General features: G+C 42.3%; 1 protein-coding gene across 1 annotated transcript in view; it reads left to right on the forward strand.

Moving 5' to 3' along the window:
* Window position 1: 1 nt before the first annotated feature.
* The window catches only part of T265_14566 (hypothetical protein), a gene marked incomplete at both ends in the record, with an annotated part of 28,130 nt that continues 10,480 nt past the window's right edge, over window positions 2–17,651 (forward strand). The window contains 3 exons of the mRNA XM_009174212.1: window positions 2–116; window positions 2,837–2,971; window positions 11,050–11,182. Coding sequence (XP_009172476.1) covers window positions 3–116; window positions 2,837–2,971; window positions 11,050–11,182 — 382 coding nt within the window. The remainder of the gene's footprint in view (window positions 117–2,836; window positions 2,972–11,049; window positions 11,183–17,651) is intronic.

The following is a 17,651-nucleotide window of genomic DNA, read 5'->3' on the forward strand; positions in this document are numbered from 1 at the left end:
CTGATGACAGCTTCCGATCCCTTACAATCCTGTTTTTCAATGACATCAGCCTGATAGGCTTTATCCATAGAGACGAGCTGGCCGGACTTCGAGAGTTCCTGTTTATTTTGTCCAAGGTGAGTTGGCACAATTTCTGTTCATCAGGCACGCGATTTTTCTAGCTGCCAGATGTCCAAAACAGATCAGCAGAAAATATAATGCAGTTCTTTTTTTGCTTTAGGAGAGATGTGCTATAAAGAGGCCATAAACCAGGCATAATAATTGTTTTATTCGTTTGCTTTGCACTTTACCAGGCATCAAGAAGCTAGCAGATTTTGCTGTAAGGAAGTTACCTACAGGTTAATATTAGTCAGCCCTGGACTTCCGCCAGACGATGGGTGCAATGATTTGCCTACGCTTGCACTCAGTTTTATGCTTGTTTAACGTATACGATCATCAGTCCATGGTGAACCACTGAATTTGTTTGCACTGATTCCTCATAGTGTTTACATACGAATCGAGTAAACATGGGTTTTTACATCCTGTGTTTACGGTCTTGGTGTTTCATACGCTTTTATAGATTGTGAAACGGGGTTGCATTCCCCATCTTGTTCTAGCCATTATCAGGCTGTTTTATTCTCCTGCACAAGAATCGTATTACAAGTATGAAGCATCACTATAGACCGATAGGGGAACGCTGGAAATTATGTCCCATAGGTAGAACAAGATTCAAAGATTCAAACCATTGCAAAACAACTCCAAGAGGCGTTCACAGTGTTCGTGAGTTTTGGACGTTGAAAATGATAGGCGCTGTCATATCATCGATAGCATTGATGAACGACCACGAGTAAAACACTTCTGTTCTTGAGCGCTCATTTGAAACATATTCCTAAACACCCTTATCAGCCCAACCAGTGCCACCTATTCTGGGCACCGACACTCTTGTGCGCTACACTCGTGCTGTTTTGGGATAAGCCTTGTAAAAAGAAAGTGTGGGATGCATACAATATGGAGCTAATTTTCTGCATTCCGTACAGAATGGTCAGAAATAACCGACGGTTTTGCACCATTATTATTCTGGTACCTTACTCGCTTCAAGGTCCCAAAGTGTTTCACTGCTTACCCTCCTGCTCCAACGCTGTTACTCCGGGCCATTACACTCGGGAGCAAACTTGTGGGTGAATGCTTTCAGGATGGTCGTCATAGGTCTCTTAGACTGAAGTCATGTTTAGTTGCAAACCGGATTTTTGGAAAACAGCGAAATATTTGCATAAACATCCGACTACTTGCTTGTTTCAATTGAATCTGTCAGTGTGGTAGGAAGAGTATCAAATGCGGGCATCTCAGTAGTCTCCTATCTAACTTGTCAATATGCGGCAACGTGGTAGAGTATAGAAAAAAATCTCATCATTTACGCCCTTGGGTATATCAGTCACTCCAATTTGTACACGGATTAGCTGGTCCGTTTCCTTTGAATGTGTCTCCTTCGCATTGTGGTAAACTTGCCTGTGCCACACGTCAAACGAACAAACGGTGAATTTGGCACGACCGGGAATCCCTCCTATTGATCAGTTGTATCTGTGAACAAACAAGCCGCTCCATTTTTTACGTTCCATTGGGGATAATTAGGTCACGAGACTCGAAGGGTTTTGGTAATGGATAAATCAAGTACACTGATAGGACATCGTATTTCCGAGATATATTTTACATGCTTGGTCCCTTGTAATGATCACATTCCGAGAGATTTCATATTTCTTGTAGTAGGCCTGGTCATGCGAACCTTACGATGCATGTGCCGGCGATACGGAAAAGAAATATCTCTATGTAAGACAGTAGTCGGTGAACTTATGTCAACTTGTGTTCACTGTTTCAGTTAAAGCTTGCCTCACACATCACTTTATGTTAATCAAATAGAAAGCATCCTGGCAAGTCATATGAATCGCTTTTTGCTCTGGTTGTGCCGTGATCGCCGACATTTTTAACACACCTGTTATTCAAACTGAACCTATTTATCGGTGACGTGCTTTTCATCATCATCGTCATCATCATCATCATTATCATCAATCATCAACATCACCATAATCGACACACCATATCAGTGTTCAACCACGATGCTTCACGTGATACTTATGCCAAACTGGTCGCTGTTTCATCAAATAAACTTCATTCCTAACACATGCATTGATGTATGTTGGAAATTATTAGAACTGACGGGCAGTGGTACAAGTGAATGTTTGTTTAAAAGTTGGAGCAGAAACTCTAGGTTCTTGCAGCAGTACACCTGGCAAAGCTGTGGACCAATTTTCCAAGCGTGGACTAACTTGGTCTATTTCTTTTTGTCTAGAATACGCACCATACGTCTCCATTAGGCTTTCCATTGATTCCCATAGCCGTGATAACAAATTTGATGAAATGTGGCAATCACTATTTACTTTTGCAAGTGGGTTCACCACACCCGAACTCTTTGTTTCCAATGCTATTTTTTATCGTCAGTTTACCTGTCCAATACTAGACATTTACTTGAAAAATGCGACAAAAGCAGCTGAACACGGCCCAAATAGCTGATGCCCATAATCTGTTTTTTCCTGTGCACCTACGCATTCCACAGCAGTTCTGTCGTATGTCCTGTGAACAGGTGTCTAACGGACTGTTCTGTTGCAGTCGTATTGGCATCATATTTTTCTCTCGAAAACTCATTCAAACACTTGACTGTATCCGACCCGAATTTTTCCGAGTAATTTTGCTAGGGACAGTAGGGCTTCACAGATCTTTCAAAAGATAGGCATTTCTGCTAATTTTTCACTAGTGATTACACAGAATAACAAATGTCCTTCTCATTCTTTGCTATTTTAAACAGCTATTACCAGCCAGTGAGGACTACATAGCTAAGCTCTTCGAAATGTACCAATGGGTGGACTCAATATATGATCACCCACAAGGTGCCAAACAGCTGACAGGAAGACTTTGGCTAGACAAGCTAAAGGAAATACAAGTACGTGTGTTATTTTTTGTCTGTGTTTCAGAACTGTAGGTTCATTGTCGCTATTGCTTACTTGTGTAGGCTAGGCATCATATACCAGAAGAACATGATGAAAATGGTAAAGTATGGGATGCTGTTGATGTGACGCGTCCTCTGACCCCGGTTTTGAACGGTTCGGTGGGAGACGCTGCAAACGAGTGTCAGCAAACCTTCGTTATGTTGGGTTGCCTGTATATGTTCTTGGATAGGCTTTGAAATGTCGACTACGTTTTGTCACGTCGTTTGCTGCATCAGACTTCACTCAACCAAACTGGCCCGAATGGTGAGAGCGATAATCGGTAACACGCTAAGGCGTGGGCAGAAATGTTTAAAGCCCTTTACAGTTTGCTTTTCGAGAATAAGGTATTTGGTTACCGAAGTGTAACTAGGCATATCGTGTTTGAATACTAAAATATATGGAAAGCAACAGGAACACATGATCTTTCTCATTTCTAGTATGACGCTCATTACGGACTGTAATACAATCGACCCTCTCTAGAAACACCAAACTCAAACTGTACCAGGTTTATCTACGTTCGCTAATAATCGACCGCTTTAGTATGCGTCTTAGGATGGAAGGGGGCGAGATGGCCTAAGTGGTTAGAGCGCGAATTTACTGGCCGGAAGGTCCGTGGTTCGAATCCGACCTCCGCCACTCGGCTTCCCCTATCTAGGCTTGGGCAACCTGGCAGTATCCCAGCCCTCGTGCTTCCTCCGGGTGGCATGGCAGCTAGGCACCGGAAGGGTGCTACGCTTTCTTTTTCTTTTCTCTTAGGATGGAAGAGGGCATATTTGCTTTAAACCAGCTATGGAGTGACAGTCTGTCTGCTAATTCGGTGTAATTTGCGCGTTAGCATCGTAAGGTGCGGACATCGGCGCCCGTTCGATCTACCTGGAAATCGCAGGCCGGTGACTGAAGCTTAGGATCAGTTGGTCTCGGAAGGTTTCCCTACTCCCGGGTGAGAATCGGAATGAAGCCTATGAATTAGGTTTCACATTATGATTTCTCGGTTTCGATCGTTGTTCATGGCTTGTACGGTTTATATGAGACATGTGGTCAAATTTGCCACTCGCTGTCCCTTTGGCATGAAGTACCCTGGCCAGTTCGTGTTGTCGATGCGGACATTTGGTTTTGTTTATTCGCATATTGGATGTTGCACTGAAAAAGTACAATGACGGTCTGCGATCACTGCTGACATACGGTGCATGGGAATTATAGGCAAGTAAGCGAGATATTGGCTTACACTTGCGTTCCGCTGTTTGCAAAACCCATCGTTAGACCGCTGTATTTAATTTGAATTCTTGCTAAATGGATGCGTTTAAAAGCGTATAAACTTTTCATATGGTTAGTAGAAGGGCATCCCTTTTATTCAACCGTTTATATTGGAGATCAAAACTTGGGGCTGTAGACGATAGACAAACGAACAGTTGAATCCAGAAAAATGTGCCCCAATTACCTGATGTTTAACTGTGTGCACTGAGCACCATGAATGTTTGATTCTTCCGTAATCCAAACGAGTGCGTTGTCCCACCGGAGGATAGTTTCCCCGCCTTAAATGTCCACAGGTAGACCAATAGCAACGAATGTTGATTTTCCCGTTTATTTCGTCTAACCAATATGGTTTTAGTAAGACACATAGTAACCCCAAGCACTCTGTGATACTGACGCAATCGACTGAAAGTTGATGATGTTTTATTTTTTTGACTGATCCAAAGTTAGAGACCATATATGTTCATGATAGTTGATGTTAACTTTGATTTTGCACCTAGTCTGGTTGTATTTGATCGTCGTGTCCTGCCCCCTCGATTCATAGTCATGTCTTTGTTTTTCCACGCCGGTTGAGCAAGCACTCTTCAGACAAATTTTAACACAGTTAGCTTTCATTGTTTCCGCTCCATAGAGCTTCATTCTACGTCCTTTGGTTTTACGAACATTGTAAAAAAAACCTTTTTTTGATCAATTTGAAAAAGTTTGTAACCGATTGAGAAGTCATCGTTTCATAGGGGCTTGGCAAACAATTAGTAGTTTTTAATTGGACAGCGTTTCGCCTTTGACACGAAAGCTTCATCAGGCCGAGTGAGCAGGTTACCAACTTGGCCAGGTTATAAGGCAGACGGGGAACAAATCAGTAAGTCATTTTCAGATTATCACACTAGATAAGTGTCAATTAACGGCTCTTGTCGGTTATTGTGGTCGCCAAAATCTTGAATTGATGGGTTAGAGGAGTTTCAAATCAGGTCCGATCGGCTCTTGTTTCTTAACCTTCCACTTCAGGGCGATGCTTCACTGCGGGTGCCACTGGCAGGTTTTCCTTCGTCTCCACGGGCTTGTAATTGTTGCGAGAATTTAGTTGAGGGTATTTGAGGTGGGTAAGGTTAAGTGGAATCTAGATGACGACTACTGCTCCTCCAACACACGGTAGCTCGTTTGAACCAAGAGTGTTCTCCACACGCTTGTCAATTTCCACCTATTCTGTTAACCTTTGGATGCCTCGCTATCAGTCTCTGTGACGTGAACCGTAGTCCCCGCCTCAAAACCTAAACATTTTGTAAACATATCTTGTGTCCCGTGTCCAGTGCGTGTTTCGCGATTGCCGAGTCTTTCATTAGCACATGATATTCATCTGCGTTTCTCGGCGGCCTGTTTATTTTTCTCCTATGCTCTCTGCGTATTGTGTGAACCTCCTTGACCGTCTGTCCTATGTGGACCTTAATACAGTCGTTTCCCTTAATTTTGTAGACAGTCCCCAGTTCTGTTTGCTGAAAGTGATCCTTCAATTGCACCAGTGCGGGGTTCAGAGCGTTTCCCCTCTGTAAAGTTACTGTTATGTTGGCCGTGTTTAGAATCCTTCGAATGACCGATGTCCATGTTTATATGGAACAACAGTGGTCCCGATCAATTCCCTTTTGGGTTTTGCTGCCGGTACCAACACCCTTCGCAATCGACACCTAATCAAGCTGGCTGGATATCCATTGCCTCGAAGTTTGTTCCTTACTTCTATTTGGGCCGCTGTCCGATCAGCTTCTTCTGTGCACAGGGACCTTACGCACTTCACATTGATGAGGCAATACTGGTGAATACCGCTTCTGTGCACGGGGACCTTACACACTTAACATTGATGAGGCAATACTGGTGAATACCGGATTCGGATGGGCAGACGAGTAGTTCAAAACTGTCCCTCTGTCAGTTGGCTTCCTGTACACCGTGGTCTTTAGTTCACCCGACCTTATGTGTCATGCAGTCTAAAAGGGCCAGTGTACCCGAGGCTGACTCTATCTCCATACAAAATTCGATGTGTGGACTCGATTCACTCAGAGAGCTGTGTAACTCACCTACTTTGTCTCGTTTCATCGGGATAAGTGTCATTTACATAACGCCAGAATATCATAGGTAGGTATGGGAATCCGAGTAAAGCGTTTCGTCACTGGTAGGAAGCAAGGTAGCAGCACGTCTTAGTGCGGCGGTGTCTGGACCGACGTCGACGGGCTGTATCTTTCTGTATGTCGGTATTTTGCACGTTTGTCTGATAACGTAGCATCAGATTATTATTATGACCCCGCAGTATTGGTGTTTCCTTCGGAATTATGCGGGAAGTTCTGGGGCAAGTGAACCTAATTCGTTTGGTCTTTCAAGAATGTTCAAACCGGGATTAGGGGACGCTTTCATTGGCTCAGCTTATTCACACTGGCTTCAAGAATATCTGAATTCTTTCGGTATAGCACTTGCAGTTAGTTTTGTCTTCACCGAAGTTGTTCCGTTCATTACGATCAATGCGAAATGTGTTCGGTGCTTGCGAAAATTTGCCTAATTCTTTTGTGCGCCTGGCGGCTCTGTTGCTATATCCTTAATTGCATATTGTAGAAAAAACTTAGGCGTAACGAGCAGGAAAATACCAACTATGAGGTGCATGTGCTCAAATGTGAATGTGGTTTTCTACTACCATGTCACTGCAACAACAATTTAGGACTTGTTATTGAATCGATCGAGGCTGGATTTTCAATTGGTTTTCTGTTAGGCGCTCCATTTATTTCAAGAAGTCGTTTCTTGATAAAGAGTGGACAGAATAACGTTCACCCTTCTATCCCATCTGCATGAGGTTGCGTCCGGAGTTATCCGGCAATTCTTCATAGAAGTCCAGTAGTCCAGAAGACATTTAATCACTCGGGTTATCCTATTTAGTAGAACCACAACAATTGTCTTTTCTCAGACAGATTCCAACCAGTCTCTTGCTGACGGACAGGATTTTGACTAACAATTGTAAATGTTACCACCTTAAACAAGACAATATTGGTAACGGTTTCTGAAAACTTTTAGACAGCCCACGACCGGTTTCGCCCTTCTTGTGGGTTGTTTCCCTTATAAATGTGTGATGCGATATCTGGAATATCGTAGTGACTGAAACATGAGGCGGCCTTTGGGCAGCACATTCAGCTGAAGAATATCATAAACGGAGACTCAATTGAGTCTCCTGTGGTAACCAAATCGATGTGCAAATGAATGTGTTTAATAATGTGTTTAATAATATACGAGTAAACGAGGACACCGTCACCCAGTCAGGGTTAGTGTACCGTGAATAATGCACGTGTGGCTGTTGCTGCTTCATTTTATTTCCGTCGTTGTCATTCGCGATCTAGTGTTGTACACAATCCGAGTAATTTATTCCAGTATCAAAGGTTTGTGTATGCATCCGATTAGCTACCCGTAGCCCAAAAGTTCAGTATGAGCCCCTTCCTCATAAAATCTTCGTGAATCCCTAATGCTCCCTGGTCGTCTAGCTTATGTCGACGAAAGCATCAAAAAGAGGCATATTTTTGACCCTGCGGTAATAAACCAAACATTTTTACGATGATGGTCACATGGCATGTGAACGGTTGTAATCAGTTAGTTGACATAGTTCCGTCGGGTTCCATTATCACCTGTTTTCACAGAAATAAGCCAGCCAGCAAATACCTGCGCGCGCTGCGGGCCCCCTCTCACGCGGGCACTTCCAAAAGGACTGTTTACAACTGGATTACAAAGTCGTTCCATTCACCTTGTGGAGCTATTGATTCCTGTCGCTTTGGAACCATGTTTTAGGCCACCCACCATCGGCAGTCTACGTCACCTCGTGTGACCCGTACATCAGTGCAAGCTACTTTAAGTGCACCAAACGTGCACATACCGTTAGTGGCGCTGTGATCTTTATGTGAAACAGTACGAATCGGTTGGTTACCATATGCTCCTGTACTGTACGTAGAAAATTATGGTCAGCTAGATTTGGGAATATATGTACATTTGTCAAACTCAATGATCGGTACCATTAAGTACATCGTTACGACCAGTAATCCAAGGTGGTGAGTGGAGATAAAGTTGATTTGCAACCGTCCTGATTTGGTCCATATAAACTCGAGCAAGCTCCTCTGCTTTGCAGTGTCCATCTCCATTTCTGAACTCAAGTTGTTTCTTGCTGTTTGACAGCTTTTCCGGAATTCCCACAAGTTTACCGGTCCCCTACAATCTCTTTTTATGTTCGACCTTCTACTCATTAATACAGTTGGATAATACAACTGAACACGGTCATCGCCCCAAAAGGCGGGTTCAACAGCAAGGGTACCCGATATTGAGAACTCTATGTGCTCCTCTTTATATGTTTTGAATTTTATTTTTATTGAGTATGACTTATGTGTGACCGCTTGCCAACATTCATACGAAATGCGTACGTGCAACGTCCCAATCTCACGTTCAAAACGTTCATCCCAAGTCGATTAATGTACTGGATTTTGTTAACGAATCAAGTGACCACCTTTTAGTGTAGCTTGTGTATTTCAATTAGTGTCATCCATAACGATTTATGTGGGTAGGTCTCTAAAGTTATTCACCATGCAAAATTATTCAGCGAACCTAACCTCGTAACTTGCGTCCGAATATTTACACCGAATTTGTAACTGTCCGTTTGTTTAGAATCCCTCATAGGTGGATAAGGTTTTCATTTTACGAAGTAGACTGTCGAACTGGAAACTCATGTATGAGAAAGCATAATCTAAATTTCCTGTTGCAAGTATACGTATGCTGGAAATTTGCGGGGGACCTTACAAACGTTTCATCCTTGTTGAAAAGTCCCAGCAACGTAATAGGATCCCATTTGTCGTTTGCTGAATAATCTTCTGCTAATGACCATCTCACTTTTTGGAAAACAACTTCTTGCTTCAGATAAAATTCTATGCAAAGTCTTTACGTTGAGTTGATCTTGAATGAAATGACCAACCGTCCACAACTATTTCTGCATTTAAGCAGTATCCTCTGTGTGACATCTGGTCAAAATTAGATAATCACGTGCATGCATTACATTAGTCGCCGAGGGATCTTAAGGAAACTCCGAGTCTAGTTATCTTTTCCGTATTTCCGGAAATCAGTTGTGGTCCTGAAGTAGTTGTTGCCGTTGTTTAGGTCCTCAACGCAATTCCTCTGTGAGCCTGATAGACTTCAGTGAGAGATTGCCTTATTTGGATTTGTCCCAAAATGATATATGAATATCTTCCCACTTGGATTGAGTGACGTCTCTCGCGATCGATCGAATTAACATTCCCACCCAGGGCGCATCACATTCTAATGGCACTATTTCCTTCAGCTAATTATCTCCTGCTCAAATGAAATGTTAGCTATCTTGTCCGTCTAGATGAAAGCTTGATTTAGCAGTTATGTTGGAACTCTGCTTTTTTGGTGCCTTCGATCAGAATAAAAGCCATCGACTCCATGTATTATAAGAATAAACACTCTTGATGTTTGTCTTTACTGTAAGTCTATTGCCCCATCTCTTAGCTTTTACGCGGCCATTTAGCTCTTAAAGTCACTTTCAATACTACATTTTCTAAAGTTTGTTTTTGTGCATTGTAACAACACGGTGTATTTACCGGCTTTTGTTGTCTTATTTGAATTCTATCGTCAAATACTACTGGTTGCTTGGAGCAACTTCTTCAGTGGTAGAACTACAAGATTACACTCCACCACAAGTAGTCGAGGGGATAAGTAGCTCATCAGATATTCATGACAGATCTTTGTTGCACTGTTGCCTTCAGGATCTCATGCTTTTAGTATGGGACTACTAGTATGGTTGCAGCCCATGCAATTAGCCAGTAGTGACTGTCTAATCGGTCGATGACTGGCAGTTTTATGATCATGGAAATTCTCATTCCCAAAGTTGTGCGCTTAATGCATCAGCCGACTATATAAGCTCACACAATTTTTCTTTTTCAAATGTATCCCAATCGATCTCTTAGTCTCGTCCAACTTCAGCTTTCGGTTTCGATATCGTTTGACCCTTGTCGAAATGTTTCCGTCCATGCCTGCACGTGTAGTTCTACACTAAGCTCCTGGCCTGGTGGTCGCTGATAGTGCATGAAACGTAGATGACCATAGTTACCGATTCGTCTCTGCACACTTATTTTTTTCTGCGAGTTATTAACATTTCTGAGAACAAAATGACGCAACTACGCTACAGTTTGATTCCTTTTGGTTTGCCCCTATATCATGTCCCAATAGCAGAAAGAAGTGAATTTGATTATCAGGCACACAAATAGGTCGATAAACATGGAAATCGATCGACTACAATAAGTGAATCATAATATGTGCATGCGTTTGGGTCGAGTGCATTAGTGAACCCGATGATTCACTGATTGGCCTACTTTACGCGCATATTCGCTTCTTTATGCTCTGTCGTTTTTGCTCTTATACGACCGTCAGCTGGTTTGCCACCAACCTGGCTTTGAAGTCGCAGTTTGTTGTCACGTTTTCACATCCGTCTATTTCGCTAAAACTTCGTGTTTTCTCTGGATCGAAAACGATGAAAACGATGGATGTCCCATTTTTGAACTCACCGGAGATGAGTTGATATACTCAACTTGCTTAACTTCGACAGAGGTTAAACTACATCTAAGTCAGTAAGCAAGCTTTCTTACACCAATTGAGATATTTTTTAAAATGTTTTTCTTGTTTACTCTGCGCGGCGACTTACTGAATTGTTCGGTTACTTCTCCTACCTAGATCTAAACCTAAACTCGTATCTTATCTTCAGTTCCCTGAATTCCGCGGCGAATTTGTTGCTTGCAAAGGGAGCCAACCAGGCTACCGTGGTTACCCTTGTGGTCTTTGGATCCTGTTCCATGTGCTTACTGTTGAACACTACAACAATGGGGATAGATATCCGGGTAGGTTACTTTTGTTATCAGTTTTTTTGAAGGTCTGGAGAAACTAAAAGCACTAGCAGTTTGCCTTGTTAACTTCAAAATAAATACTCGCATCGATATCGAGATATCGGTTTAGCACGCCAAAGGTATTTCAAAAGATGGAGGTAGACAAGGATATAAATTGTGCAGTGCTTGAAATAAGTAGGTATTTCTTTCCTGCTTTTGGATTTCATCATAGAAACAAGTGCTACCGCAATGATTATCAAGTCTGCCCCTAAAATCAAGTTTGCGATGTGTCACGACTACAGTAAAATTACAAACACAACACTAGACCACGCCTAATGTTTTACCAGCCTAATAAACCCCTCTAATTACCCAATCTCTCCAGTGAGGTGGACACGTCTAATGAATAGGCTCATGCAATTCTTGTGCAAGCTCTGCTCTCTAATTATCTAGGAATGCATTTTTGTGAATTCGATTCGCTCGGATTACTCAGATGAGTAGAGCATTGCAGAAATCGATGTAATCTTTCCGTGCTTTAGATCCTTAGAACCTGGCGCTCTCCTTTCAAATATGCCATAAAAATGACGAGAGGAAGCTTTTTTTCCGTGCAGTCAAAAGGTGAATTTAACTTGTGAGCTGTGCGTTTGGTAGATGAGATATAAAAAATCCCAATCTTCCTGTTTATAGCAATGGCTGTCTATTTAGTAACTGCTCCACTTCTTTTCCCGCTCTCTAACTGGTTAGAATTTCTTCAGCCTTTGGCTCACGTGTGATCATGGTGATATGTGATCACTGGTGATATTCACCATGCACTAGAAGGGTTTGTTCCTCTAGGTGCGGTTTATATCGAGTTATGAATGTTTTGCCGAACATCGCGTTGCGTTTAGCTATGTTTTCTGAGCAGAATCATTATTCCGCTTGCAGTGTTCAACGGTTTCTCCTGTATTCTATTGTCTTTTAATAATAAAGCGAAATATATCAATCCCTTCAGAACAGACCACCTGAATCGGGGTTCCCGAGCCAGAGAATCTCCGTGATCTACAACCCGGTGTCTGTTTTTCACGAACATGAAGAAACACAGTAGGGCTAGTCATTTTTCCATCGTAGTTTCTGGTAAGGCTTCAACGTCCCATAGTGAAATTGTTCCATGATAGTTTAATTTATATTTGATTTTAATTTAATGTTGTTCTGTCCATGAAACCATGTATATAAAGGTTGGTGGCTTGCTTAAGAGAACGGATTCTCAACTCTCTATAAACATTTTCTCCGAACTGTAACGTTAACCTCTATGGCCTGTAGCCGGACTGAAAAATGGTCGATTGGGAATTCGGAACGGTACAATCTTTGCACCTTGCGCGCAACAAAGAACACGTAAATCCACCCTTGTCTTCAATGACAATACGTAGTCTTCTGTATTTTGCCGCGTGGTGGTTTTGCTAACTTAGACGTGAAAAACGCCGATCGATGAACCTCTGCACTCAAACATGTTTCACTGGAACAGCTTTCCCCGTTACTACCAAAAAAGAGTCCATAGATTTCGCTGCACCCCTCATATTCCCACGGGTTCGCTACCTGTGCAGTAGGCGGTGGAATTCATACTACAGTTCGTGAAACACCGTCCACTAGATTGAAAAAGCAGTTCCGGATCACTCGAAACATAACCACAAGCCATCTGGTATGGCCATAAAGTTAGGATAAACACTTGAATTGATTGTTGCTCCTGAATGATGTAAACAATCCCCCAGACAGCGTTATGGAGAGACGAAAGTTGCTCTGTACGATTCAGACATCATTTCGTATAGTAACTGTTTGAGTCCAATCCTGGGTGCTGTTGTAATCCAATATCCGCTTTATCCACTAAGCCTTACTCAAAAGTGATTCGGCTTGAGTCCGACACATTTGAGATATTAACTTTCTATGAAAATCCCCAGTGAATTCGAGAGGTGGACTCTTCTCAGCAATACCACCATATAAAATTGTCGTTAACTGAGGTTTGTATATCATCGTATGAAGCTGCTATATAGCTGTTCGCATGAAAAAAAGATGAAAGGATGGTTTTTCATTCATACGGGAGGCAAACTTGGAACAGTGGATAAGAGTTTCGCCTTTGTGGGTAGCCCATGTTAGAAAAGGTTTCAATGGATAAAGTAAGATGTGTGGCACGGTTCGTTCCGGTGTCGCCTCCTTGAAATAGAACGGTTGCATTGATTCGTAACTGAGTAAAGCAACGCGCCTTTTGCCCTCAAGCGTAACAATTAATTTTTCCTTCAGATATAACCCATTGGTGAATTCACTCCTTTCCTACCAATTCCGATTAAGTCAACTGTTCAGAGGCGGCCGCTCTTGATTCGTCACCTAAGACAGGCTGTCCACGATAAGCTTTTTCTCCAGTAGGCAGCTGTTCACTTATTATCCTCAGTATAGAAGAAAAGACTGGATGCTCAGATGTTTACTTGTAATTGGAAAGTCTAGTTGACCATGAGTTGCTATCATCAATAAATGTGGAGCTACGAGATCCCAGTCACAGCTATCAATGGGCGATACAATCTACTCCACTTTAAAGCATCGCTCGACCTTGTTATACTTTTAAAAGCCTGAATACGAATGGCAGTAAACAGCCATGGTATCGTAAAGCCGATCGTTCCCATTTGGCAGAAATTACTTGGCGAGTACACTGGTTTGCGTCACAGCAGTTTATATATGACGGGGCCTGGCGGATTCATTTGAAATTTCGATCATCAAATTACATCACACATTCATTCATCCCTGTTGACTTTCGCTGTTCCCTTTGAAGACTGCATTTGTTTGGCATTTGCGGTACACCTCCTTAAACTCCAGTACACTTCACGTTTTCTGGAGTTCGGAGACAGTGCCAGCAGTTCTGAGAAAGAACGTGATATTCACCCACTTCATGTATCATGTCTTAGAGGAGCTTTTCCACTAGGTTGTTCAGTTCATTTTACAGCTTCTAGAATCATTCTTGGAATCTCCCTTTTTTGAGCCACATTAGTCGTTCGTTCTCCATTGACCACCTTGAGTAGATTATAAATACTGATCGTTTAGAGATAGTTATTTTGTTGAAGTGGATGGATTTGCATACCATACGCGCGGGGCTACCACAATTTCTTCACAAGGTTACAAGAGGGCTTATACGAATACGGGCGGATCATAGCCGTGTTACTAGGTCATTTGTCTGCGCCATGCGTCCATACTTTCTCAGCACACTGTCTCAACAGAGTTAATCCAACATGTTATAATCGGTCTCTGACAGAAACAAGTATGGAGGTTTTCTTAACCCAGCAATCTGTGTGAAAATTTAGAGCGTTTCGTGCTGCCCTCCGAGTTGGTTTAAAAAACGGTTGGCATTCATAGGTTGTAGTGGAATGTTTCATACAGTTGACCGCAATCTACCCGCAGGAAGTAAGTTAAGTTTTATATATCAACTACTCTCTCTCATGGAAATTCCAACGTTTGAAAAATATGGCATGTAAGATTCCGGTGGGATTGAATGCGTTGAGTTACGTTTTAGTGCGGCATCAGTGTACCTTCCTTAGCGATATTTGTGGCTACAGGACTGTAAGTTCGAATTTGATTGGGTTCATACTAATATGAGCCCGTGTACTCTTGACGGCAAACCCTATGTTGGACTGGTCACAACTAGTCATAACTCCCTGACCAATACTGTTCTAAAACTGGTTGTCCTGATTTGCCATCGCTCCGCTAATAATGAACTCGTTTGAGTCCCTGTACTAGCGTACCATTACCACCCATCTATCCGAGACCTGTCTGGTCGTGCGTCTGTAGGTTTACACCGGCAAACTTTATCTTCCGTTAAAAATATGTTGAAAACGAAATCGGGATTGTGACCGATTTCGGTGAGAAGTTATTTTTGAAAAGTAAGGGTTGTATTAACCAAGTTGTATCCTACACCATGTTGGCTAACAGAAATGCTGTTCTTCGAGGACCATTCCATGAAAGCGATCGCAGTCACAAAGGATAATGTTCATTGTTTTAAAAATGAAGTCTGTAAAGATCGGCTTGTTAGCGAAAGGAGTACTAGTCATTGACATTCAAAGTGAAACCTTTCTCTGTAGCACAAAGAAGCACGAGTACGCTGAGAAATTAATTAGAATCAAGTCTTTTGTGGCCACGCGCTCAAGATGCTTATTTATTTAATGGCTGTTTTGTCGGCTAAGCTTCGAACCTTATCCTTTAGGTTCACCATTATTAACACTTGGATTCGGCTTCCTAAACTTTGTGGATACGCTTTCGCCTTCTGAGCCAACAGCGGCTTACATAGATAGTCCTTTTTAGTCCATTTCAATGGCACCCGTTTCCTGAATATCTTATAGTGTCCGCAGATCTAAGACCTTCAGTAGAACCTTCGCTGGGGTCACTTGGTCTAACTACTAAAAAAACACAACTAACTGTTCTTTGTCCCTTTGACTGACTTATCTTTAATTCAATTATCGACTATATGCTGGCCTCTAATGAAGCACAAATGGCGAACCAACCATTAGTAGTGCATTATTATTACCAAGATGCATTCATCATGTTGGCCCAAAACATTTGACCTACATTAATTTACGGAAAGGCATATGTTATGGTTTATGGGTATGTGTGTGTGGTTATGTAATTGCACTTTTTATTGTTTAACAAAGAGGCACAGTATTCATTTTAACGTGCTGCTTTGGCTTACCGGCCTCAACCTCCAAAACCAGTCTGTCATCCATGTGCACAGGACTACATAAAGTGTCTTCAATCCCTACCCTTAGCCAGTACCCTATCAGGTCATCTGTCGATTTAAGAAACAACTGTAATGACGGACAGCATTCAGGTTGGCTCGTTTCATTGAACATCTGGCTGTACTCAGTCGAATAGTCCTAGTTTACCTCAAATGTCGGACGGACGGTTGCGCTCAATCCCTCTGCCGTCAACTGTGCGAAAGCATCAGTAGTAATAAAGTTGGATGGTAGGTAATACTGCTTTACCGTTGCTGCTACCTTGCGACTGATAAGACGAACGATTTCCAATTACAAACCGTTCACTCATGGCTAGTTGCTACAACCGAAGGAAAAATCATGTCAGTTCACTCAGGCCCAGGATGAAATTGCCCGTAAATTAATGGCAAGATTAGCACCAAATACCTTTACTGAATCCCCTCCTGGTCACTCTGCATCCATTTGGTAGCCGGTGAAAAAGGAATTCAGGTTAGGGGACAGGTAGCTCTTATTATGCGTAGTGTCCGTGTTGACCCGTTTCCTTATCATACATACTAGATACTAGCTTCGAAAATCTGAGCAAATGGTCCCCAGCAATTCATTCTGGTTTGCTGTTTGGTGACCGATACACCTGTCCTGGCGACGACTGATTCTCATTTTCAAGATGGCTCAGTGGTTAAAGCTCTAATCTACTGTGCAGAAGGTACGTGTTTGGAACCCAGCCTATGCATCCTAACTTCCTGTTTAGGCTTGGGATATTTAAAAGTATCCCACCCCTGGTGTTCTCTTCAGGTGGCATGGCAATAAGGCACCGAACCATTGTGAGTACTTTTTTAATATTCGGTAGCAAGAACACCTTCCCTGGGGACGGCTGATTGCTGGTTCCAAGGTTTATGAAGCCGATTCACAGTAACTCTGTTGTGCTATGAAACGTATATACAACTGGACTTCTCCAAATTGTCACGTTTTCTCGACCGATCCATCTTAGTCATGCTGTGACCGATGTAAAACCAGTTCCAACTCCCGTGTTGGAAAAAACACTTTTTTTCAACGGACTTCACTACGCATCTCTTTCAGATTCACTTTCGGGTTTGCAAATCAAGCCATAACGGGAGAAAACGTCACTGTTCGTAGAAGGGTTTTCATGGGACTGTTTACAGAACGATAGAGGAAACCTTGAAAAAAGACTGCGTGCAGAAGTACAAAACTACCTGAAAATTCCGTCAAATTGGGAAATATACCTGTTCCATATCTGATGAAGTGTTGAAACTAAGTGGCTGGATTTACGATCTGTTGTCCTGGATTTATCTACAGCTGACTGTTTCTAAACGGCACCTCAGATTCCAGCGGAACACCCTTATGTTGGCTGTATGATTTCAGGAAGCATATTCCTTAAAAACTTGTCTCTAACGGGAATTTTTACATGCGGGAGTTGATGTAATCGCTAACTGGTTTGTGATTTGAAGTCGATCCCACTTTATCTCTTAATTCCCGTACATGGGAATAAGCTCAATCAACTCGGATCGCGCTCACGGCGTGTTTGCATAAGTTCGCACAGTACGTTGTTTTCACGAGCACACTTACATCGGCTGTTTAGTCCTGGGGGATTAGCTCTTATTCAAGGCACTGAAAGATTACCAATTATGGTAAATCATGCATTTTGTATTCGATTTAGTACGATATGTCTGGTAAAAGAAGACGACATGCTAATTAGTCCTGTAAATTGCTAGTGCTTTTTGAGTGACGGAAATTCCCAGAAACGAACC

The sequence above is a fragment of the Opisthorchis viverrini genome, assembly GCF_000715545.1.
Source record: "Opisthorchis viverrini unplaced genomic scaffold opera_v5_221, whole genome shotgun sequence".
Taxonomy (NCBI): Eukaryota; Metazoa; Platyhelminthes; class Trematoda; order Opisthorchiida; family Opisthorchiidae; genus Opisthorchis; species Opisthorchis viverrini.